General features: G+C 38.0%; 3 protein-coding genes across 3 annotated transcripts; all 3 read right to left on the bottom strand.

Annotated features, from left to right (window-relative positions):
• Window positions 1-602: 602 nt before the first annotated feature.
• nmbb (neuromedin Bb) lies at window positions 603-1,592 on the bottom strand. Its single transcript, XM_006779865.3, has 3 exons — window positions 1,391-1,592; window positions 977-1,164; window positions 603-881 (listed from the first exon to the last, which is right to left on the bottom strand). Exons 1-3 carry the CDS (start codon window positions 1,545-1,547, stop codon window positions 828-830), a joined length of 399 nt encoding a protein of 132 aa, XP_006779928.1. The 5' UTR covers window positions 1,548-1,592; the 3' UTR covers window positions 603-827.
• A 1,816-nt stretch (window positions 1,593-3,408) lies between these two features.
• On the bottom strand, window positions 3,409-8,249 carry sec11a (SEC11 homolog A, signal peptidase complex subunit). Its single transcript, XM_006779864.3, has 6 exons — window positions 8,070-8,249; window positions 7,524-7,633; window positions 6,420-6,569; window positions 5,982-6,101; window positions 4,132-4,189; window positions 3,409-4,043 (listed from the first exon to the last, which is right to left on the bottom strand). The coding sequence occupies exons 1-6, from the start codon at window positions 8,118-8,120 to the stop codon at window positions 3,993-3,995; spliced, it is 540 nt and encodes a 179-aa protein (XP_006779927.1). The 5' UTR covers window positions 8,121-8,249; the 3' UTR covers window positions 3,409-3,992.
• A 4,984-nt stretch (window positions 8,250-13,233) lies between these two features.
• On the bottom strand, window positions 13,234-26,318 carry alpk3b (alpha kinase 3b). The gene is made up of 14 exons (XM_006779862.3): window positions 26,254-26,318; window positions 25,919-26,088; window positions 24,643-24,764; window positions 23,314-23,431; window positions 21,925-23,179; window positions 18,381-20,424; window positions 17,877-18,024; window positions 17,637-17,764; window positions 17,492-17,527; window positions 17,127-17,401; window positions 16,834-16,922; window positions 16,507-16,724; window positions 15,428-15,476; window positions 13,234-15,299 (listed from the first exon to the last, which is right to left on the bottom strand). The coding sequence occupies exons 1-14, from the start codon at window positions 26,254-26,256 to the stop codon at window positions 14,984-14,986; spliced, it is 4,971 nt and encodes a 1,656-aa protein (XP_006779925.2). The 5' UTR covers window positions 26,257-26,318; the 3' UTR covers window positions 13,234-14,983.
• Between the last annotated feature and the right edge of the window lie 271 nt (window positions 26,319-26,589).

The raw sequence follows: 26,589 nt of genomic DNA, 5'->3' as shown, positions 1-26,589 counted from the left end.
ATCCACACCTTGAAATGACACAGAGCAGACAAGGCATTGTGGGAGAGATATTGAAATAGCCTATCCATTTCAAATACAACAGAATAGCTCAAGGCAAAGAAGTTGCATGGGCTATCTCACTGCGCTCCACCAATATTGATCGAGAGAACAGATCATCCCTTTATGCAAAGGACAAAAAAAGTACAAAGATTATATTGATTTCATGTCAAAATATTCAGGAAACTAAGAAGTGTGATTTATGTAAGCTTCCTACATTTATATTTATATAAGTGTTATTTTTGTAAGGAAAAAAAAGGTTGACGCAAATGTTAATGAAAGGCGTATAAATAAGACCTTTATCCATATCTGTAATACTGTGTATTAGGCCACAAGTGTTACCAAAGTATGAATTAAACTCATCTCAATGAAGGGTGCCCAGACATTATATCATTATCAATGCATCTTTTCTGTGTTGCTCATTCTTGTGCAAGTGGACACCAGCAGTGTACATATAATAAAATCAGTGTTTAGGTTCACTAATGCATTGTTTGGGAGGGGCTTTTGCAATCAAAAAGAACAAATCGATCTATAATTTATCACACATCAAAGTCAAAGCAGTGCAAATCATTATTTTATTTAATACAAATAACTAAACAAATGACAAGAACATGTAAAATAGATCCATCAAAATAACTGGAAAAAAAGATGTATTGCAAATGAGCAAGCCAGTTACAGTAAATTACAATCATGATGAGCATGAGACTGTACACGATTCTTATTTATTTTAACTCATAAGCCCAGGTGACCTTCGATCCATGTTAATGCGTGCCAGGTTTGTATCCTTTACATCACTTTCTGGTTCGGATGTAGTTTTCTAAAATCTTCATCAACAAGTCCGCCTCCTGAAAGAGAGAGCATGACATTGCGAGTTAGTATATTATAACGCAGAAATAGCCTTTTGACATCTTATATCAAAAACGTAGGAAAGTTTTCTCGCCTGATTTTTCGAACGACTTTCTTGTGTATCCATCTGCGCTTGCAGCGCCACCCGCAGAAACTCTTGGAAAAGCTCCTCGAGCGCACTCTGCTCTGCAGGAAGGGTGACTTCCAGCGCATCGGCACCTTGGTCCTCATTTGAAGGCAGCATAGGAGTATCCACGACACTCTTCTTGCCCATGAAATGTCCTTCCAAATCGAAGAAACACCCATTAATTATTGCTTAAACTAAGCGAAAATTGGAAGACATAAGACATAATAACTTTTCAAAAAAAATAACACAATAAAAATGTTTTTAAAAAAAGGAAAAGAAAAAGGAGGAAATATGCTATCTATTAAAATACATACAAAGATGAGATGGAACCCAACATAAATACGACCCATGTGTCTACAGTGTAACTTCAGATATTCTTACCTGTAGCCCAAAGATTGCCTCTTGGATTCACTTTGATTTTTGCAACTTTATTCCTGAGCTCAGTCAGGTCGAAACTCACTGCAGCGGTGAAAGAAAATAAAACAAGATATGTAAACAAGCCACACTGGCAGACATTATTCAGTGTAAACCCTCTCATTTCAGCGTGGACTAGTGAAGTGTCCTCCAGCGCGCAAATTTCCAAGTGTCTCCTGTTGGTTGTAGATTGCTCCGATGTATCCAGCTTTTATAGGCTCTCCTGACCGGGGTGGGCTCTTTGTATGATGCGTATATTTTTCAGTCAGCTTGCTGCATAAATTGAAATGAAGACAGTTGAGTCATTCTCAAGGTTTTGTTGGTCTGCGCGTCGGGCTGTGCGTATTTCACGCGCCACGCGGTTATTCTTACTCAGAGCAGACAGGAACCTTTGCTGAAAAACACTCCTCTGACCTACCAAGCTATGAACAGCAACATGCCGGTACACATTTGTGTGTTGATTAACTGAAATGAAATTCTGTATTTGGAATTGTTTTCAGAAGTTCCGGAAAATGGAAAAAGTATATGCGTGGATGCATATGGCATTTCTTTTAAGAGAATTCAATCAAATGCGTCATCATGACCTTTTAGTTTATTTTTAATCTGTATGATTCTATATAGCATCGCAGTAGACTATATTGTAACTATTAGTATAAAAGTGTCATAGGTGAGCAAAAACTAATGATTTTTTAAATGTTGTGCACTGTTGGTGCAAATTGCTGGTTAGAGCCACAAAATTACACAGGGGGTAGTTAATGCTTTCCTCTCCAGCACATATAATCACACATATAATCATTTCCTGTTAAGGTCCCTACACCCCTTCTCTCCTCCATGGCCATGCCTAGCCCCTTACAATGAGCAACATGGCATTTGGCCAGTTGCAACATGCCACTGTGATCACCGTCAGTCCTCCATGGACAAGAGAACCTGCTGATTCTCACTGCTAATTTAGAGCTGAAAAGACAGATGGCCTCTCTGTCACTTCAGGGTGCTAAAGTTACAAGTATAGTGAAAGAGCTGCAGTTTTAAATCTTGCTCTTTTATAACCTTTCACATTAGCACACAATCTTGTGATTTCATTCACAGTTGAATGTCAGTTTAATTAGGAAACCACCTCACCATCAAGACAAACCTATGTTCACAGTTTAAATGGTAAGAGACAGCCACTGCTGCCTTACGATATGTGGACATCAGCATCTAAGGGCCAAAATAATAGATTTAGACACGAAAGTCTACAATTAACTTCATGGATTGACTACTGCTGGGGGTTACTTGGATTTGCTTTGTTCATTGAAGGCCAAACCAAAATGAATTAACAAAGCTTGGTTCAAAAAACAGGGTTTAAGAAAATACTTCTTTAACACTTCATAACTCATATGAAAGTTTAGTGTCTGAAGTCAAGACTGCGTCATATTTATGCAATGTTGGTTTATAAATATACATGGCTTCAAATGGAAGTGGCAATCCACACCTAACAAAGTCGTCTCTCAGGTCAAAGGAAAACTGCAAATGCAATCAATTTCAATCCGAGTTCAGGTGCCTTAACACAATTTCAAGTGGATCCATAGTAAAATTATAGTTTACACCTCCCACTATATAATTACATATTAAAGCTGGATATCAAAGATTTGATTGCAAGTGTGCTAATGTCATCAACAACCATTTCTGCAGTCATTAAAGCTCAGCCCATAGAAATAAAACACTGGACCCCACTCCACTGACCTTTAAATAGAAATTTACCAAACAAGCCATTACACCATTTAATTTGCAACAAAATGTGCGAGCAGCAAATTATCTCTGGCACAGCTCACCTGAATTAAACTGTGGTCAGCTCCACACACACAAGAATCAGATGGTGAATTTATGGGGGGTGGGGACACACAAACAAACCCCAAAACCAGAAAGAACTAATTTAATTATTTACCATCCAAACTCTTAACTTTCTTTACCAATTCCACATGAAGAAATACACGAATTCTATAGAATTACTAACAATGCTTGAAACGTTTAATGACAACCAGCAACAGAAATACAAAAACTCATTTTTCAAATATTTGAAGAACTCCACACAAATAGCAAATAAACTGTATAATTTCTTTTTTACGAGAAGGTATTAGATGTTTGACATTGATTTCAACAGGCAGAGGACAAAAGAAATCACAGAAACACAGAGTAAAATAATTCATAGTGGATGGTAACCAGAATTTATATTTAATTTTCATTCATATTCAGTTGTCATAAAATACTTCACATATTGGTCACATAAGACAATGAATTTAACAGGAAAGAAACGACTGAATTAGTCATTAAGAACGCTGTTTCACTTTCCAAAGATTACAAATAAAGAGCGACTACATGCTAGTTTTAGCCTAATTCCCTCACAAAAATATTTTTAAAGCTTGGATATTTCAAATGTAAACACCCTATCCACATTTCTACAAAACGTTCAAACAAATGGTACAAAAAGCCAGTTGGGTTTGACAAAGTCTAACTTAATTCTGTTCTGAAAGGCATGACTGAGGTTTCCTGGACGTAGTTTATCCTTCTCAAGTGCTGAAGCTTGGGCACCTCACTCCCGATGGACCAACACAAATAGACCCAGCAAGAAGAGCACAGCGTACTGCAGAATTATAGCAGAGGAAGAAGAAATCAGAACACGTTCTACATTTTTAAGCCTAAAAACCAGAGATTGTTTGCAGCCAACATACTTTAAACTTGGGGTAATCATTCATGAGGATGGTGACAATTCCGATGTATGGCACAAACCTGGAAATGATTAAAAAAAATGCTGTTAAATGTTATTGACACATACTGTAACACAATGTAATCCACATAAAGAAAACGTCTAAAACTTCCTTCAATGAATTTTAGAATGAGCAAAGTATGAATGTGACACTCGATTTAAAATGCTGTTTTAAGCACTTACATTTACTTGTTGTAGCTATTAAGTGCATAAGCTTCAAAGTCAACAGAATAAACTTCTATATTCAAGGGAGTGGCCTGCTATTCAGTATCGAGACCAACCTAACATTAAAGCTTCCTTAGATGCATTTTTTTTTTAAACCTACATGGACTGTTTTCCTGCTTGTACTGTTCTGGACTGCTCGCTATGTAGTATATGTGTGTAAACTATGCATATTCTTGTTCTTCTGGCTAGATTTAGATAAGGAAATGTGTTAATTAGCTGTCACACAACAGTTTCCTTTTGGATCTTGGCTTTAACCTGATTAACAAACAGAGAAACACCTAAAACCTTTCATTCGTTTCCATGTCCAGCAAGAAGTTTTTCAATATTCCAGGATAAGCAGAAAAAAATGTAGCTTCACAGTGGGACTTCACCAACCAATAGTGGCTGTTATATTACTTACATATATTTATAAATATACAGTCTAAGTGTGGAACACCCAATCATCGCAATATAACACAAAGTTGGTAAAAAGCAAATGATACTGATGTCATATGAAGCATAAACCATTGTGAATTCATTTATCCTGCTTTGATCCAAATGAAAGTGACAACAGTTGCACTCGAGAGCCAATAACAAAGCAGGCCACAAAAAACATTTAAAGGTTATGGCCACAGTACATTGCTGTCTCCTTATGGTGTTTTTATGCTCGCCGTGCACCCCCATCGTTGGTAGTCACATGCCGATTTTGATCTCACATCACAATGCCTGTGGCACTTCTGCCAAACATGCACCTCGATTTTGTAACCTGGCACATTGTGCCACAGCCGCTGCAGCAGGATTTAGACAACAAGTCTACCACAGTGTTGATTTCCACTGCTACTTTAATTGATATTCCACTACAGAAGCTCAGAGATGCACAGATATACAGAGGGAAATGTTGATTTTGTTGATAAAATGCTGTGCAAGTGTTTCCTTCCAGTTTTGACTTCCTCTCTTCCTATATCAGCGCTTATGTGGCGCTATTGTCTGATGGGCAACACCTATCAATCATTGCTTGTGTCCTTCTCACTACTGGTAGCATAAGATGGTACACGCAGCTCCTTTAGGCTGTACAGGTAAACCATCTCTTAGCACATCCATATACATACCATGCAGGAGCAAAAACCTTACAAGAAGGTTTACTGTGTCTTCAACTACAGTCGCAAGCATTATGTAACTTCAATGGAATTCTCTAAGAATATGGCTTCCCAGGCAATCACTGAGCCTCTAGAACTGGTCATGCTGGATGATGTTGCAGAGAATATAACATCACCACAACTCTGGACTCTTTCACATCTACACATGTTTATTTTGAACCTGCTCTCACCTGTGACAAGACTAGAGCATCAGTCGACATAGCGTTTTCAGTGGGAGAAATGTGAAATGAAAAGTCATTGTGCAATGTACTGTTTCTAAAGTTGGGGAAACCTGCAGTCAACTGAGGCTGAAAAAGTCACTTGGACGAGTGACGAAAAGTTTCTCCCACTGAAAACGCTACGTCCAGATGAACAGAATCAACCTTTTGAGATACATTTTATTGGAGTTATTTGTATCAAATATGTTTTAGGACATCTGTCCTCCTATGCATTTTTTTCCAACCAAAATACTTACCCCCTAGCTCGTCCCACCACATCTTTTTTCTCCAGCCAGTGTTGACCCTGCTTGTACAGCCCTCTGTCATCAACTGCGTTGTTGTCCCCTTTGGTCAAGAACTTAATGTCTCCATTTTCCCTGTGAACAAAGTATCAGCATGATTTTCAGACCACAGCGTCACTAAATACCCATTTCAATACTGTGTAAGGATGAGGATTCATGTGTGTAATATAACAGAGGCTTCCTAGAACATTAAATACAAAACTGGTGACAAATCAAAGGAACTCCAACAAAGTGCAGCAAGGTGTTAGATCACCATATGCTACATTAATAGCTTAACTTTCTGCTGCTCGTGCCCCATCCTTTTCACCACATCAGTCAAAATATTCCGGTTTAACAGATGGGAATGAAAAATCTAACCTAACAAAACAACACTCATAAAATACACATTCATACTTTTCATGAATCTTTAGTACTCTGTGTACTATTGGGATCTCTCTGCCTTCTATCCTGAAGACAACAATCTCTCCAACTCTGATTGGATCCTCTACCCGGTTGGTCAGAAACAAGAGGTCTCCTCTGTGGAAAGCTGGCTCCATACTTCCACTGAAATACAAAAGATGCCCATATTAGTAAAGCTGGCAACATTTAATTTCCTTTTTTTTTAAGTTTGGAATAAGCATTAATGCCTACTTTAAAAATGACAGTTTTATGCTGCATAGCTTATATAAAAAAATAAATCAAGACACTAGCTAAGAAATGTTTAATTGGTTTATAAAACAAGTTTACCTATGCCAATATGAATCTTACTTACACATGGTCATAAAGTAATCTGAATCACAGTCATTACCAGCTTTGGCAAATAATGGCGTATATAAAGTGGTAAACATGCCCCTCGCTCAGTCTTTTGAAACCTGTTGCTGCTATCAGATTTAAGTAAACAGTTAAAATTCTAACTTTCAGCATCTTGATTTTCACTTAAATATATGCTTTACATGATTTGCAAATCATCACATCCTGTTTGAAATTAACATTTTACACAGCTTCACAACAATGAAACAGTTCATTTAATTCATGAAGAGTATGTTGTTAACCCCCAAAACTATACAAAACGTCATATAAGAAAGAGCTAATAAAAGTATACAGGAAAACTGAGCTTTGCATGCTAATAGGATAAGGCAGTGTTACAGTAAAGCATGGAGAGAGTGAGGGGGGGAATGACACATGGTGCATCTGAACTCAGTCCGCTGCACATTCTTGGACAACCATGTGAGCTCAAACGCATTAAAATGTAAAGACGAAATGTGCCTTTTGAAGGACGTGTACAACTCTCCTAATATGTACTTTAAAAATCATAACGTTACCCACTTCTAAGGTATAAAGCTTAATATCCTTGGAGAATATCATTGTTTCTTATCTGCAAGAAAGTCCAATCACCACCATATGGAACATGGTTCTTTACTACACAGAGGAATTTCCTCCAGTTTACACAAACATAAATTATCAGCAGATATTAAAACGGCACAAGATTTGAAGTAACAACAAAAACACCGAACTCACCTGAGCACAACAACAATAGGACTCTCACTGCCAGTGACAACCATGAGTCCCTTCCAGATCATCAGCGCAGAGGAAACAATCATACCAAAATTCAGCACCTGATAGTAGAGCTGCAAACAAAACGAGGGAAAAAACAAGTTATTTTAAAATACATGTCTGCATGCTTAACAAGTATAAACTAGCCCAACTTACTGAACACGGCAACATTGCTGTGCGTTTGTGAATTCAGTGATGATTCATTTTTAGCACATTCGGCATTTGACTTTTGCTAGCGGTGCTATGACAGTAATGTTAAACCAGGAAACCAGCTAGCTACACCACAGTCATCTGTTTTTAATTTTTATTTTTTTACACGTGGTTAAAATAGGCCCTTCGTATTGCATTAGAGAGGACGAGCTTTAAAATATAAATGCGCATGAAACAAAACACTTTTGATGGCGCAGAGAGGTTGCAACGGTAAAAACGGGGTCGGCGGCTAGTCATCATTAGCTATGAGCTCACTTGCCATACAAAGAGGTGGCCGTGAACTAACGGTCTGGTACCTACCTGCCGCTTATTCATGCGACGAACATCGTCGAGAAAGTCTAACGATAACATCTTTGCAAAACTAGGGTGTAGAAAAAGTCTTAAATCACATTAAAACGTTTACAATGACGACCATATGGATGCACGGTCGGGCAGTAAAACTTGCATCCGAATCTTCCGGGTGCGCTCCACCGGAAGTCCCGCCCGCGCAACAGTGTTGTGTTGAGGTGTCAGTTCAGGATACGAGACACGAGCAGAGGGGGGTTTCCAAAAAAGGACACCATACTGTCTGCAAGCGTGCAGCTGGCTGCTGTGTTTTCTGTTGGAGTTTACTGTAGAATTTAAGATATGTCCTGAAAATGAAAACAATGAACATGGACACTATATTGAAAAAAGGACAAAAAAGGACACATCCATTTTTCATTCTCTTTTTTAATTCAAAATGAAATATATACATAGATATATATTATTTAAAAAAATAAAAAATAATAAAATAAAAGTCTAGGAAATATATAAACATATTTGCACACTTTGTCCAAATAGCAAATTCTAAAGTAAGACTCACTTTTGGGGGGAATGGGTGTTGGTTAACTGTGTGGCAGAGCTTTGGTGCTTTTTCACAAACAGCCCACATTTTGACAGATTTCACCTTGCGTTAACCAAAGGAATTTTAAACATCTTCTGTGGGAGAAAAAAAAAAATCACAACACATCACACTTTATAAACCATGTCTGTGAAGGTTCTCAGTCATCCAGTTCATCGTAGTCTAAGGAGCTTGGAAAGAAAAGCGCCTGGACTTCTTTAAGTTGCTTGAAGACGTTTCACCTCTCATCTGAGAAGCTTCTTCAGTTCATTTTTTAAACCACTTCCTTCTGTTGCACACACACATCCACAAACCCACATTTCTTAATTATTTAATTCAATATTGCTATAGGGTTGTATTTCTAGTGTTTGACACGGGTCCCTTAGGCCCAGCATCGGGTTGGATGAGTTTGGTGTGGGAGAATGTGACTGGCCCGCTCAGAGCCCCAAAGTCAAACCCTGAACGCTTTTGTGATAAACTAGAAGGGAAATTGCAAGTCAGGTGTTCTTGTCCAACATCAGTGTGTGACCTCACAAAAGCTCTCCTTAGATAGGAAGACATTCCCACAAACACACTTCAAAATTTTGCAGAAAGGCGTCCCAAGAGATTGGAAGCTTTTGTAGGTGCAAAAAAGGGTTAAATTTTAGAAAGGGCTCTCAGAAAAGCTCCTTTAGTAGGTGTAATATGTAGGTGGCTCAATACTTTGGCTGATATAGTGTATGGCAGTACTGAATGTTAATAATCATTTTCAGTGTCCTGCCTTAGAAGATTTGTGCAGGTTAATTATTTCTTTGGAATAAGATTGATTTTCAAAATTCACTGTGTGTGTTCTCTGCTTCCTCTTTCACCAAATCCTGGCTTATTTCTAGACCCCAATTGCTCTGCTTACATTATCAGTTATGTACTAACTTTGGCTGATATTTGATTTGTGGACAGGTAGTCCTCATTGAGTTTATAGGATCTTTTTTAGTAGCAATTTCCTGTTACTCATTTGATTTGAAAACCAGCACAATTGGCTCATCAGTGCAAAATCACTACAGAGTTATGATGTCTTAACCTTCCAGATTGCATCACAGTCCCTGAGTCATTACTTTCACATTACTGAGTGCAGCTTTAAATGTTCATAGTGCAAACAGCAGCCATCCTGTTTCCACTTGTGATCCAGATGAAGTAAAGCTTGTAAACTGTGATGTACTTATTGTGACTGGGATAGTGTCATTATCTAAACAGCCAACCATAAAATAATCACTTAAACTAATAATTTATGACATTAATTGCTGCCTTAAAGGTGGCTAAAGTTTATTCTGCAAATTAAACAGCAAATGTAATTGCATTGACTTTCCACTGCAACTTTAAATAATGCGTCTCCTAATTAAAAGTGCAATAATGTAACAAAAATGACCAGTAATTATTAACCATTTTCTTCTATCATAGACTACATCTAATTTCCTAGAGGAAGTGCGTTTGACTGAGCAAGTGATAACATAATTAGTGGACACACACGTGAAACCCACAAACATTGCTTGGTTGTTGACTTAGTCTGTGGACATGATCAGTAGAATATATGTCACGTGTGTTTGAGCCACAATTAAAAAGCCATTTAATTGTGTTTTTGGTTACCAATTTGTTCCAAAGTCCATTTTAAATTCTGCTTTTTTCCAAATAAGGTTATGTATATTTGGATATGTGTTTGAGTAACACTATTGGATTTATGTGACACATTGTCATCTGATATGTATGCACATTAGTGACAGGGCTGATGTCATGCAACTGTGGGGGCCTAAATCTACAATAAAAGGTAAGCTTTAAAAAAAAAAAAAAGCAAATATAGTATGGTTAATGCCTATAATGCACAATCTCCAAATGCAGGAACTGCAGCTGTCCAGTTCGCACACACCACAGAATTTAGTTATTCATTAATGTCTGTTTGGCTTCACAATTGGTAACCTCTACAGTAACTGCTTTTGTTTATTCCTTAAAGACCAATGCGACTTAAATTCTGTTTCAGTTTATATTTTTGTAAAAGCACAAATTATCAAAACAGACTACTGGTCTGAATTTGTTTGTCATGTCTTTATGTTCTGTTACAATAGTTAAATTGTAGTCTTGTAACAACTAAAGGTTGACATTATGATGCAGAGAATGCTGTTGTTCCTGTGCGTTGTTTATTGGTGTTAAAGCAGTCTTCCTCCTTTGAATAAAGGACAGCTTTAATAAGGTGATGGGTTGTTCTCTCCAAGTCATACTAAATATAGCAGGGGTGCTGATTGGCATTGTGAAAATTACATTTAGCTGATTTACTGAAGACGTTCACCTGCATTCTACGATGAACACGAATATCCCTACAAAACTTTTACATGATATCCCAGGGATGTTGTAGACATACCCTTTGACTCCCTGTTGTCAAAACAGGTTGCTGTCTGCTTTATGTATCATCACTGCTTTCTTGTCTCCAACATACAGTATGTAGACAACATTGATTTTATTTAGATTTAGCCTTTAAGCTCTCCTGTGAGAGAAAATGACCCGAGATATGTATCAGAACTGTTTTGTTTCATAGTCAGAAAAAGCTTCCTGTGATATGGTAGAATAACTCACCACTGGCAGTCGACTTAGCGATGCCACTGAGACCACTGGCAGCCTGCGACTTTTGGAGAACTGGAGATAAAACTTTTTTCAAATGCCAGCGAGTCTGTGGCATTTAGGAATGTGTGATCCTTTTCATATAATCTACCTAAATGGTCACACCCATGATGAACCAGCAATGGTAATTGAGGTCAGTCAGACACAACAACGTGAGTCAAATAGTCAGCTCTGTAAGAGAGCGCGGTCTCTCTGTTTCTGCTTATATCCTGTTTTTCTATTTTAAACCTGTTTTGAACCTTGCGCAGCCTGTAAAGAGCATTTTTATTCTTTCACAGGTTTCTGCCAGTGTTCTCTGCTGAAAGTATCGAATGCAAATAAGCTCCTTTGTGATCATCATGATTTATATATTGCCACATAATAAGCCAGAGTGTGAAAATCAACGCTGCAAATGTGTTTAATGTGCTAAGGATCTGGGTGCTGAGTGTGAGATCTTGACATTAACTCAACATTACGTCCTATTAAGTGAAATGGAACTTCCTTTGGCTTAAATGTGCCAGTAAAATTTCTACAGTTTGTGACTAATAATTCCCTCATTTACTGTGTCATGTCATGAGTATTAATGCTTAGTTCACAGCTAGTGATCTAGCTCCTTATTGCATTTTATCAGAGCTACTCAGTGCACCATGAAGAGCAGTGTCAGTGCATCTTTTCTCTGTAATTTTCTCACCTCACCCATACTTTTTTTTTTATTAATGTCTTGTAAGAAACAGTTGGATCATATCATTAGTGCACATCATTTTCTGACGCTGAACAAAGGTACAGAGGTATAGAACATTGTCAGAATGAAGATGATGTTCATTAAATTCTTAAGCAACATTAATTTTAAATACTTTTTTTTTTTTTCATTCGGTGTCAGTTTTGTGGTAGAAATATGATTATTTAAAATATTTAAAAAATGCTAACTCTCTCAAGTAGCATAAAAATGTACTCAGTAGTTTTAAGCCCAAACAAATGTGACATTAACACTAAGAGACACTTCTCATTTTGGCCCACTACAGCCAAATATTCACCTAAAAATTAGTCAAGTTTGAAAGAGACATACTTTAGATGTCCAGTTAAAACAGACAGAGTTTAATGCCAGTGTGAAAGTGTTTTTTCTCTCTCTCTCTTAGTTTTTGTCAAGAGCACAGTGATTGAACTAACAGTAGGTGGCAGGAGTGTTGTGTCTTCCTCATCTTGTTACCACGCATCAGTCACACTTCATCCATGGTAAATCAATAAAGTAATGAATGAAGCAGACCGTCTTCAGTGTCATGTGGACACATGCTAGCTATTTATTAATCTGTATGGGCCAGTCGGTTCGTTTTTTTTTCTATTTGACATTAAATAAAGATTTGCTCTTATTGTTAAGATTGTTTGTTTTTCCCAAGCTTGCTGTAAAGTCTCTTATTGCCATTATCCATGCTTATGTATAGTTACCTGTTTTTATGAGGCTATCAAAGACCTTTTTTGTTCATTTCCATGATATAAAGATATATCAGCTGGCCACCTGTAAATTACCTATGAATTAGTTACATACTGTAGTTGAATAGGCTTCAAGGAAGTATATTTTACTTGTGTCAAGTGAAAATATATTTCAAAGCTGCACTTAATTGCAAGCTATTATATTGTTTATTAAAATTGTAATGAAAAGGTTTCTTTTACAGGCAAATTTGTAATGCAGTACATTCATGGTAGCGTGTAGGAAGTATGAAATGTACAACATAAAGCATCAGGTATTCACACCAATGTCTGTCATCTCTCCCCTCAGGTGACAACCTCTAACCCTCTTGTGCTACTAGACAACATAAGAGGTGACACTAAGTAACACTTTTTTGCATGAATTTAGCTTTCCAGCACTGTTCACACTTATGAGCGAGGCCACCACTTACATCAGCAATGACTCACAAAATCAAATATGATTAGTGTGATGAAGGTAGCCTTTCACGTAGTAAACATACACTGCTTGTGTGATCCTATCAAAGATATTACAGAATGTAATTGCATTTGCCCCTCGGCGGTAGTGTTATTAAACATGCAATGGCCAAATTTGAACACTATCCTGTTTCACAGGAGCCACAGCATTTGATTAGAACACAAAATCATAGACATTACAACACATTTAATGTCAGCACACACTCTTTTCACATTTATGCACATTTTTGCCACCAAGTGTTGTTTATGTTGGATTTTGTACCATCAGTTAGATGATTTACTCATTCCAAGATGTGCTGTACACTGATGCTCCACTAATGTGACTTGAAAGACAAGGCAAACATATTATTTTATACATTTTCTGCTGTAGGTAGGAAAAATAAAGCTAAAGCATTTAGAATTTTAAAAACTGTCTTAAGCTGTTCTCATGCTGTAATTAGAAACTGCATGTTTAGATGAGATTTCATAGAGTCTGCACTAATAACAAGGGTCACTGAGATACAATCTTACTAATCTTTCTAGATAAAACACATATATGATAATGAGTGAAAGCTAATGTCTGAGACAGAGTGGGATGGCTTTTATTAGTCAGCCCACTCCATAATAGGCACATTTGTAAGAGAGACACTCCAAATTTAAAAGGTACATTTTGGACTAAGACAGAGTCTCAGAACATACAAGATCATATCTTTTATTATGCAGCCAGTTGCATTCAAATGTGCAATTTCTTAAAATGCAGTGCAAATTACAGTAGCAAGTAAACATGTCAGGTTATAATATAAAAGCACAGCACCGTTAGCCACTGTACAACAGTGTCACATGAACAGCTGCATTTGGCTTGATATTCCTGAAAGAGAAAACTGGCTGGTTACTCTCAGCCTTTAAAACCTGCATTTTGTGATTGGCTTAATGCATATCCTGTTTCAAATATCTTTTATTAGAGGCAAGTATCACAGTTGTTACAAATTAATAGAACTTATGCCCCCTTTTTCTCTAAACAAAACAAGACAAAACAGACAAAAGAAAAAAAAAAAACCACCCACTATGAGCCCCGATCCCCCGACTGCCAAAAATTTATATTTTCCCAAGATATGCAGGTAAAGGGTGCCAAATTAGTTCAAAATCTTTCACATTGCCATTCATGGTATATCTTAGTTTTTTTCAAGGTGAAGAGTATTTGTAAGCTCTGCAAGCCACATCTTTAACACAGGAACCTCTTTGCCTTTCCAAAGCTGCAGGATCAGTTTCTTTGCGATGATCAATGCATAAACCTTTTTTAAGAATGTTGTAAACTGTAAGTGTGACCTCCCTGTGTTAGATCAGGTGGATCGGCTTATTGCATATCCTGCTTCCATTTTTCTTCTTGACTTCATATATGTGACCACAAAAGAGTAAAGTTGAGAATTACACATAGACAACATAGAACACAATTCCACTTCAGTCCAAAGTGTCTGACATTCACATAGGATGAATACACTGACCTGTGAGAGGCATCCACAATCAGTAACCTATGGTATTTGATGAATAGAACAAAAGCTCAATGCATTTCTTTACAGAACAGCTTTAGCCCTAGGATTTGCTACACTAGATAAATGCCCAAGTCCACATTAAATAGCAAGGAATGATAGCTGTTAATAGTAAAAAGTTATATCATTAATAAACATCTTTTCCTGTCTCTGTAAGATTTATACTTTCTAATAAGGTACCAGCAGGCTTCTATCATTCCTCAAGCTCTTCCTGGGCTTGCTGTGAATATATCCAACATCTCACATCTCATTAAGAGATATTTATTCTATGCCATTTTCATTGTTTTGGGAGCATCAGCAGCTTTCTGTTTTGTTGCCATCTTGCTTCCTTCTTGCTCAGTCTTCCTCGACAGTCTAGGGCTACCAGCAGCTTTCCTCCCAGTCTGTGGGCTGGAGGAGCCTGCAGCCATCTTGCGCTGAAGCAAGGGACTCCTGGAGCTCTTTGGCTTTGCTGGTGTCAGCAAAGAGTCCATAACTTTCAGTGACCGCAGGCCAAGCAGACCACAAAAGTAGTTACACTTGTGCTGAGAGACAAACTGTTCAAAAACTTTGGGATTCGCTTCGATAGATAAACCTTGATGCCTGTAGCAATGCAAAACAGAGAGCAAAGCTAAATGTAACAGACATGATTCCTATAAATGTAAATTACCTGTAAAATGAGGTGTTCGCAGTATAATTTGCAGAAACGACGCAATTCAAATAATACTGACCCTGTTGATTTGACTGAAATTCCAACACCGGTGATCTTAGTGTCAACACCTGCAAAATGACACCCCAAAATTACTTGTTTGTGTAACATAGTCATATTGAAAGATGTACAATTTAAATACCCTCTGCAGTTTTAGAAATGTGAAAGACAACATGCACATTTTCCAAACCTCACAACCTAAAATATATCAAAATAAAATAAATGTCCATATTGGACCTGAAAGTGTCTGGAATACTGTTGCTACTCTTTCAATTTAAATGTTAAAACCGAAATATCCTTTCATTATTGCAAGCACAATTTTAGCATATGAGGTCATGTAGGCAATATTTTCTTCAACCAGTTTGAGCTTCCTTTGCTCACTGGACCTTTATTATACTGGAGAATTTAACACAAACTTGTTAAATGTGAATCTTGTGATGTGGGGTAAGGTGGGACATAAGTAGAGAAGGTGGCCTCTGGTAATTTTCTGTGCCAAACCACAGACATATTCCAAATTATAGCAAGAACAGGAAAAACACAAACTTATTACTTGTCAAAGGAGCTTGCAAAGAAAAGTGTCTGGACTAGGGATGCACCGATACCGATACTGGTATTGGGTATCAAGGCTGATACTGTAAAATGTGTGTGTACTCATACTCGTAAAAGTTAACTGATACCATGAACCGATACTAACTTATTTCATTAATCAGAGGGTGGCATGTCATTTCTGTTGTAGTTTTTTAGATTGGCCACTAGGGGGACATCTCTGGGTGTGGGTCCCAATCAGCCAGGGTTTCGGGGATTGGGACCCACACGCAGTTTCACACCTTGGCTCAGGCGATTAGAGGATCATCAGGGGGTCCTTTTGTCCCTCTGCGGGGGGATACTCCCACTAGGTTTAAATCTGGGACTCCCCACCATTTGACCTTAGAACTGAAGAAGCTTGTCGGATGAGAGGTGAAACATCTTCAAGCAACTTAAAGAAGTCCAGACGCTTTTCTTTGCAAGCTCCTTTGACTACGATGACCTGGATGACTGAGAACCTTCACAGACAAACTTATTACTTATTAAATATTACTCTGGCTTCATGTGTGACCATACCTTCAAGTCGAGTGAATAGCAGATTTCCATTGGTCCACTGAAAGATCCAGTGCTGCAGGGTACAGCATTTCTGCTCCACCTCAGAGCCAGTCCTCATGTCTATTCTGCCAGTATAGTCCAGGTCGGAGAATTTCTGATACACTCCTGTGAGATCTGTCTCCACTGTGGCATATGGCACAGCGTTTGCTGGTCGGTACATCAAATAGACTGGAATCACCCTGTTTAACAAAGATTGTCAGGGTGTAGGAGATGCTTAATGGTCCCTGTTGTATAGATAGATATTCGAAATTATTATAACTTTTTCAAGAAAAAATAAAGTGTACTAACTCAAGAGAGGGACCAAAGTTTTCTATTACTCTTGTCTCTGCAGCAAAGATTTTACAGTATTCCCGAGCCAAGTTCTGAATTTTACATTCCTGTATGCAGAACATTGGAGAATAGCCAATAAACATCAGCTCCACCTACACCATTTATTCAGTCTTTACTGGATTAGTGCCATGGTAATCCTATTAAGGTGGCAGAATTGACACCTGATCCACTTTAATATGGGAATTGCTGTTTATTGAATGACATATTTATGAAGGCATGATAAATTATGACATTAGCCCATTCTTATATACCTGCTTCATGATGTCCAGGTTTGTATCTATAAGACAGCTGTCCTCTTTGCCTCCAAAAGTGATGGGGTTGCATACTTTAATGATACATGTGTTACCAGACTCAAACACAGGCTCCAGCCCGTAGATGACTTTTGCCCTCCAGACTTTATGAGAACAGCCTTCTCCAATATGAGATTCCTTCATCATTATGCGACCAAAGAATTTGTTGCCCCAGACCCCAGAATCAGCCACTCCCTTGCTGAATATTAGGGGTGTCATTTCGATTTCCTCCCCAACTGCATTCACAAGTTTTTAACAGTGATAGTCAGAAAAGAAAAGCACAGGGGAAAAAAACTGTAATCTTAAGATGTGAAACGTCATCTTACCCCCAAGGTCCTCACGTATGGACAGTCCGGTCAAGACTGCAAAATAATAAGAGAGAATACAGAAAAGTAATCATGTTGCAGTCAGGGAATGAAAGGAAAAAATGAAGTATCTAGTATTCCAAAGGTATTTTAAAACAGTACATACTATCTGCACTGAGCAGAATGTCTGTGGAGTCTGTCCCGTAGTCATTTGTGATTGAGCATCCGTAAACACCGGCATCTTTGGAAGACGCCTGAACAATGGCAAGATTGACCTGGGCTTCATCCCCTGCTCTTGAAGACATACAAATAAGAAATAATATAAAAATGTTTAAGAAGACCTAAACTTACAGTACATATTGAAAGAATGTAACATATTTCCAAAAAGATCACTCTGAGAACTTACTTTCTTTTAACCTGAGTAATCTCCACCTCATTTTTGTACCATTTAATAGTCGAGTCACTGAGAACGTTGAAAAACTGGCACCACAGTTTCAAGTGTCCAGAGGCATCTGCAAAAGTTTCAGCCCTAATCTTACGGATAACTTGAGGAGCTGGAGAGAAATAAAATTAAACAAACAGACACATTTTTCCATAAGTGCCCAGTTTTATAAGTTTTCCTATACAAATTAAATAGCAAAGGTCTGTTATAGGTACTATAAGAACCAGCCTGTATACAGAAAATGAATTCAGAAAAAGGAGAAACTTCTGGTTTTGTTAGATTCTAATGAGGAGGTTGTGATGACCTGCAGCATGGATTGCTTCCTTTCACGGTGTCTTGTCTGATATGACCAGAAAAGATGCAATAGTGGCTTTTCAAAAGTAGTAAAATACAAAAGTACTAAAACATTTCCTTTGTCCCACATGAGTGAATTCTGATAAAGCATGAGGCCTTCAGGCCTTTCTTTACCTTTGAATGGGTTACGCTTGTCCTTCTCTTCAGGTTTCCTTTCAGTTTGAATCTCCTCAGCAGGCAGCTGGCTGGGTGTTTCTGATGCCATCTTCTTTCTGCTCAAGATGGGTGAATGCCTTTCTAGTAGAGAGGTTTGTTCACCTGTGGGCTGAAGTGCAGATGACCGTCGCAACACGCTTGGAGATGCAGAGAGGGCCACAGCAGTTGTGGAAAGCTTGCTGCTCTGCGTAGATGCTTCCCCTTTCAGAGTCTGGTTATCAGTTGCTGATGTGACCTCTGTGGTCTCTTCAGGTTTGGCCTTGGGTGTTAGGATTTTGCGGCGAGCCCCAGAGGCCAGCTCTTGTGGAGTAGCAGAAGGGATGGGAGAAACACAGTTTCTTTTCTTCAATGTTGGGCTAGGTTCTGCAGTTTGATTGGCTGTGGAGTCTGACGGTAAACCTTCCTTAACCTCCTTGAGAATAAGTGGAAGATTATTCCCTTGAGTGTCAGACCCAGTTTCAGGGGGAAAGTTTTCATTACTTTGCAAAGAACTTGTATTTGTGTACTGCTCTTCCATTTTGCACTGATCAGAAACTGTTGTCAAATCCCTTTCATTTGTGCTGCTGAGCTTAATTTCTGGAGTTAACTTTTGTGTGAATTGCACGTCTTTGCCTTGAACATGTTCATCTTTGGTACGCTCCGAGTTTATTATATTTGCCTCTTGAATACTTTGCTTCTTATTTGTCACTGTAAGTGGAGACTCAGGTTCCTGACTGGCAGTTCCAGATAGATTTGAAAGTGTACTGATCAGTTTGACTTCAGAAGTTAAAGAGGGAAAATTTAGTTTGGGTGTTGTTTGTTGAGAAACAACAACAGAACAATTTTCTGGCTGAACTAGAATTGAAGGTTGGATTTCCTTGCCAATATCCATGGCACCTCCATTATATTTTTCAACACTTCCGTGAAGTCCTGCCATGACTTTATTTGTTCCACTGTCTATAACAGAGACGGGTGGCATCAAAAGAGCCTGAAGAGGCTGTGATGTTGCACTTTGAGTCTTAGATTGCTCGTTGTCTGTTTTATGAAGTTGATGATAAACCTCCATAAGTGTTGCCTTTATGGTTGTGGGGGGTGATTCGTCAACGCCTTTCTTATTTTCTCTTTTAGGCATGAACTTTTTCACCTCCAGCTTTCTGTTATCTTGTACTAATTCCTGGCGTGCCCTTGCTGTTATACTCTGATTTTGTAGTAAGTTAGAATGGGATGGGATGTCAGATACTGGATTAGCCAATGTTGATTCAAGAGCTTTTATTTGTGATCTCAAAAGTTCAGCAATAGAAATTATTTTTGTTTCAGGTTTTGAAATTTCTTGAAAACCTTTGATGTTTTCTACTGAGGTTGTGTTCTCTGCGGTTTTTGTTAAGCGCGAGGGAGAGGTGTCATTTATGTCTTCCATCAAATGTTTTAAGTCTAAACTAGATTTCTTCACCACTTTTGATATGTGCTCTTTCTGCTCAGTTTCATTGCAAGGTGCATCCACAATGATTCCTCCAGTGTATTTGTTCCTTGCATCTTTGCTCTCTTTTGTTTTAGTTTGTTCAGTCACATTTACAGCAGCAGGTTCAGTTTCCATCTCAACTATCTTCTCATTTGGATTGTTACTCTCAACCAGCAACTTAGTGAGCTCTGCCTTCTCATCATGTTGTATTTCTGTCCCTTCAACAGCTTTTATAGTTGTGTTAACTTGACTCTCCAGGATACTGAGCGAAATATTACACCCTAAAGCGTTCTCACCACTGACAGGGCTTTTGAGGGGTGACTTTTGTACTTTTGTGGAAAGAACTTCATTTGATGCCTTGGAATGATCCCATGCATTCTGTGTCATTGTGTCAATGGCTGTTTTAAAACCACTATGCAAAAGAGGGGTCTGGATGTCATCTGCCACGGTCGGCCTTTCTATTGCAGTCTTTTGTTGTCGCGAGCTGACCATACACTGGTCAGGTGGTAGCTCAAGGCTGACAGGTGCATCATTCCTGTTCATCTTTGTGGGATCTTGTGTAACCTTGGGACATAATACAAGCACAGATTTTCCAAGCTGTAAATACATATTCCCTTATCCCTGGTTATGCTGGTCATGGATATCACATGCAATTTTTATCAACAGCAACTGTGTAACCAGCAACAAACAGGGAAAGGAATGAGAAGACCTTAGGACAAAGAGAAATTTATGAACTGGAGAAAAGTTTGAATGTGTTAATCTGCTCCATTGCCAGTGCCAAACAAGAGTTGAGCTTTAGTCGATTCTTGAATTGATACATAGGTTAAGAAATATTGTTCATCATTCAGTAGACAACTTGCCAATATACTGGAAAACCTCAAGGAAGTGTGATTTCAATTAAGCATAATTAATAAATTAAAACATAAATATGGTATAAAAGCATGTTTGTTGAGAGTCAGTTATTAAAGTCTGCCAGTGAACTGAACCATGGATGACATAAGCCATAATATGACCCAATATAGTCTAGTATATTAAGCAATACTGTGCCTCAAAAAGCAGCCTTTAGTCTACACAATCAAGAGAGTCAATCTATATTTCTGCTTCTTTCTCTTATCCTCTTTGCAAGTCTGGTATGGGAAGGCCTGTTTAAAATGAAGGTTGCTATCCTGCACGCAAGACTGGCCCCAAAGGAATGCAAATTATTTTAAGTGCCGCCTCAGCCATTCAGTGTTTTGTCTCAGTCATAGGTGCCGTCAGTATTCAGCTATGCAGCAGAGGTTGATGTGATTGCGTAAGCAGTATAAAGACTGACAATCAGTGATAGCTTTGTTTCCTAGCCGGTCATTTATTTTGTAATGCAGTGAATTAAAATTAATAATTTTGTTCCTATCACAAATACAGTCATTCAATTGCAAGGAATGATAAAACTTTTAGAGGATGACACTTTTTTGTTTTCTAGAAAAGGATCTAAAGAATGGGATGTGATAACTGATCCAACTCTGCATCATTTTAAGCTGCAGCTGGCAGTGAAATATTGACAGGAAACAGCTAACCAAAATCCATTTGCCAGGATAGTCGGCTTACCGAATAACATATTATATCTCAGCTATTTGATCTGTGCAAAAACATCTTACAAATCTTGCTTTACCCATTCGCAGTCTTTCTGCTAAGTTAGACTAACTGAGAGAAGCTTCATATTAATTTACAGACATGAGAGTTGTGTCGATCCCTCAATAAACCAAAGTGTAGGCTTCTTCAAAGTCATTACTTTAACTTTCTGATAGTCTGCTTATTCCTTGTAATAATGTTTCAAAGAATGATAAAATTGTTTATATTTAAAAAATGTATAAAATCTCACTTTCAGACCTTTAAACTTAAAACAAAATCAGACCCACTACATCAGTATATCTACTGCAACTGTCAACATGTGCGTCATTCAATTCTTGTGACCCAGTGGGGGATACTTGTAAAAGCTGTAAATAGATTTTGGATGCCTGTGTTAGTGATGGGACTGATTTTGGCAGCACAAAGCACTCATGAGCTCATGTGAAAAGGTTCCCTCACCTCACTTGGCGTGGGTAGTTGAGACGCAGGCCCCTTTTTTTGGCTGTGGCTTGTTTCCTTCTCAGACAGCTGGTGTCCAGCCGGTTCACATGGATGCTGAAATAAAGCAGTCCTGCTGTCACAAGTTGTATCCACTGACTCACTGTGTTCGTGGACTAGAGATCCATCAGCTGAAGGCTTTGTCTTTACATCGCCATCCATGATTGTTGCGTGAATGTCCTCTTTTAATTTGGTCAGGAGTGTTGATCTAACACTTGACAGTGGCTGTGTTGAGGAAATGTAAGGTATTTGCTGTTGTCTTTTCAAACTTTCTTCTGTACCATTACATCCAATTTCCTGCTCATGTTTTGCAGCATTTTCACCTTCAGTTTTTGACCCAGGATGGCGTGAAGAAGTAAAAGCAACTGGGGACAGTGGCACAGTGAGTTCCTCTATCTTTGAAGCCACTGTTACCTCTGTACATATCTTTTCATCCTGTGACGACCTTTGAGGAAACACTGCCACCTCTGATGCAGATTTCTGATCTTCTTTTATCATGTTTGTCACTTCTGAATGTGTAATTGATGAACTAGAAATATTCTCTACTTCCATAATCTCATCTGAATTCCTCTGGATCTGGACTGACTCTTTACAGGTCAGAGCTGCAGAGACCGAGGGCTCATCTTTCAGCCTTCTCTCCTCAGACACTTTCTCTGCTAGACCATCTGCTTTTCCAGCTTTTGCACTGTTGGAAATTTTAATCTTTTTCTTGATAAAGGGAGCTTTCGTTTGGTGTGTCGTAAAAATCTTCTGGGTAGCATCATATAAACATTTCTCAGCCTTACTGCCATTATTATTAACAGGCTCTCCTTTAGATAAACTAGACATTGTGCCATTAGGGATTGGGACTGGCTTTTCTTTAACCTCCTCCCCAGGGGCCCCTTGTAACCTGGGCTTTGTCTCCAGAACAACAGCTTGATGGTTCTCCTCGTTACCATCATCCTCCATTGAGCTTGGTGTGCTAAGAAAAGCCTCCATTGTCGAGCGGCGTTTCCTCTGTGTACGATCAGGACTCATGGTTCGTGGTGGCTCCTGGTTTTCTTTGCCTTCTGCTTCCCTGCGTCTGCTCTCAGCCTTCTGTTTGACCTTGGCAAAGTAACGCTGGTGGATTTTGAACTCGTTCATCTCACCCACCTCCAGAACACCAGAGCAGGAAACAATACCTTTACTGTTGATGGCTGAGGCCTGGTATATAGCTGCATCCTCCACAGTGCACCTGGAAATTAATCAATATCACATCAAGCAGCAGTTAGAGCAGGAAAAACATTTTAGATGGCAAAGCTATTATTTGAATTTTCCTTATTATCTCCTTTATGGATATCATCAAACAGCATTTTCAAATATACATACTTGTAAATATGCAGGGAATGATTTTGTCCATTGTGGAATATTTCATATTTAGGAAGTCCACAGTATCTATCCAACTGCATGTCGTCTTTATACCACGTAACCTGAGGGGCCGGGTATCCTAAAAAACAAAACAAACAAACAAAACTGCAGTCATTTGTAAATAGATACTGAAATACCATAGATCAACAATAGAATTTAAACTGAGACATTTTAATATTTCATAACATGTATTAGCTTATTTTGATTTTGATGGCAGAAATGTGTCTCAGAAAGTTAGGAGAGGGTCATGTTTACTACTGTGTAGCATCTTGTTTCACAATATGCAAAATGTTTTCAATTAATGAAAAGTCTGGACTGCAGGCAGACCAATTCAGCACCTGGAGTCTTCTACTACAAGGCCATGCTGTGTTAGATACAGTGTGCAGTTTAGTACTGTATTGCTGAGATAAACTGAAAAAGATACAGTCTGAAGGCTGTATTTACCTTTCAGCATGCTGACTTCCCAGATGTGCAAGCTGCCAATTGTTGATTTTTGGAAGTTTCTGAGATCATACATCTGGATCATGCAAAGCTGCTTCATGGCCTAAAGATCACAGGAATCCAATATTGATGTTCAGCCTAGCTACCTTGTGTAAAGATATTTTTCAGATTCTCAGAATCCTTTGATAATATTATGTATTGCAGATAATGAAATTTTTACAGACCTAACAATTTTATGTTGATGAGAATCAGTCTGAAATTGTGCTACAATTTGTGGATACTGTTTTTTGCAGATTGGTGAAGCTCTGCCCAATCTTTGCTGCCAACAAACTGCCTCTCTACTATTCAACTTTTCAAAGATGTTTCTCTGCCATCAAAATCAAAACGAGTCATTCAACCACCCATCCATTTATTTATTTATTTTTTGCTTTTCCTTGTCAGGGTCACGGTGGGGCTGGAGCCCATCCTAGCCACCAGAGGGCAAGAGGTGGGGTATACTCTGGACAGGTCGCCAGCCTCACGCAGGGATAGCAGAAAAACGAATACACATTAAGATTTTTCATTAAACTATAAAATGTCTCAATTTAAATAATTAATGTGTTTTCTATTTTTAATGTGAATAAAACATGGGTTTATGCCATTTGGAAATCATTGCATTTTCTTTTTAACTTAAATTTGACAGTTTTCCAACTTTATCTTTGTATTATTCTTGTCTTTGACCTTCTTTAAAAAAATGCAGCATAAGCACAAAAACTTACAGTGCATTGTTTTTTTTTAGATTATTATTTTTGTTTCTTTGTGATATATTTCAGTTCAGTTGCTCAGATGTATGGAGTCTGCAATACTTACCTCTAACCACACAGGAAAACTTCACGTTTGAATTTTCGGACACAGCTTTTGACTTCAGGGTAGCTTCAAAGGATGGCTGTGTTTCTTCAGTTAAATGAGCAATCACACTGCAGAGTGTGCTCCTTACAAGAAAATGGAGTTGGTCAGTCATGGTACTTATTTGGATTCATATGTCTTTTATCATTTAAAAAACCTTGTTTATTGGAGTTTTTTTATCTGTATATATTGGGCTTGATTGTTTGTTTGTTTGTTAGTTTTTTCGTATCATTTAAAAGAAAGTCCCAAGTCAAAATATATGTAAAATGATGAATATAAGAACTGAAATCAAAGGCCAAAACACTTGTGAGTTTTGGAGGCAAATACAATTAACTTGTTTTTTTTTTTTGTTTTGTTTTGTTTTTAAATAAAATGTTTCTTTGATCTTTCACTACGGTATTCAGTATAAAAAGCTTTACATTCAGCCCATATTTACATTCATTGCATGAAAAATGTGATCGTCCAAAGATATGAATGAAATGATCAAGGCTTGAGTATTAGATCAGTGTACAGTTAGGTGAGATCATTACGCTTCACTGAATATTACTCATGATCAATAAACAAGGCACTAAATGTTATACAGTTGGTACTATTATTGTTTTGAAGCAAACACTAAACAAGATATATCTACATTTAGCAAAAAAAAAAATACAGCTGGAGAAAAGAAAATTAGATTCAGTAATGATTCAGTAACTAAAATCAGGAACATAAATCACTGGTAATTCTTGATTTTAGCTTTAGTAAGTAAAGGACATGATCAGTGGTCTCTGCAAAGTTCAGCTGAGGCTGACAGAGTGAAAGTTCCCCTAAAGCAACAATGCAAGATAACTGGCAGATAATGTTACTCGGTTTGTCCTACGTCAGTAGTTTAAAGAAGAACAGCAGTTTAATCAAATATTACGCAAGATTAATTAAAAAGGGGACCTGAAGAGCAACAGCTACTTGTGCTATAAACAAATCTTTCCATGCAGACTCTGTCGTGTATGCTTGATGTGAAAAGGGGCCAATGGTGCATAGCTGAGATTGTGCTCTTAATAAGCAGTTTATTTAAACTCTGCTGTCCATGGCAACAACAAACAAAAAAACACCATGCAACACATGCTCATCCCAGGTTAGGTAAAACCCTGAATTATAGATATATTATAGAATAAATACATGCTGGGATCATACATACTGCATGTTCCCAGCAGAGATGGTTCAAGTGGAGGGACAGCACCCTGAGTTAGTCTGGATTCTGTACCTGTTTTCTGGCCTCACATTAGAGAGGTAGCTGCAGCCACCAAGGCGGCCACTTCCATTGACATCTTCCCCATTGGAAGACCGCCCATTCCCATTAGACGAGCGTCTTGTTGTCCTCCATGAAGTCATTTTCCACAAGATATTGTTTTGTTGCCAAGAGAAGAGTTTAAACTTTAAAACAATAAAGTTGTAAAACATTAAAAATGTTGTATATTAAATACACAATTAATCAGCACAAGAGATGCTAGGTTAAGATATACTTTACATCTTCTACATGTGCTTATCCAGTAGCTACATAAACAACATTCAGCAGTCTATTTTACACAGTTAACTCACCATACACAAGTTTCATTCCTTCCTTTGACAGACACCCCACAGCAATGGCTTAAGGCACTGCAATTTCCAATCAAACATGAGCATGCGTAGGTTCCTGGACTATTTATAGTTGGCCTGCAAATAGGCACAAGAGCACATCACACTTTCCAAAACTCATCTTTGTAGCTGTTTTATAAAGAGGGGGGAAAAACTCTAATGGATCCACCAAATATATATCTTAAGTAGAGAAATAAATGTAAAAAAATCAAGAAGATTCTTTAAAAAAAAAACAAAAGAAAAATAAAACTAAAACATTTTCCATGTCCAGATCTGTTAGTTCACCAGATACCAGGAACA

The sequence above is a fragment of the Neolamprologus brichardi genome, chromosome 1, assembly GCF_056152115.1.
Source record: "Neolamprologus brichardi isolate AB-2024 chromosome 1, ASM5615211v1, whole genome shotgun sequence".
Classification (NCBI taxonomy): Eukaryota; Metazoa; Chordata; class Actinopteri; order Cichliformes; family Cichlidae; genus Neolamprologus; species Neolamprologus brichardi.
The sequence above is the reverse complement of the archived record's forward strand: the minus strand, read 5'-3'. Positions and strand labels throughout refer to the sequence as shown.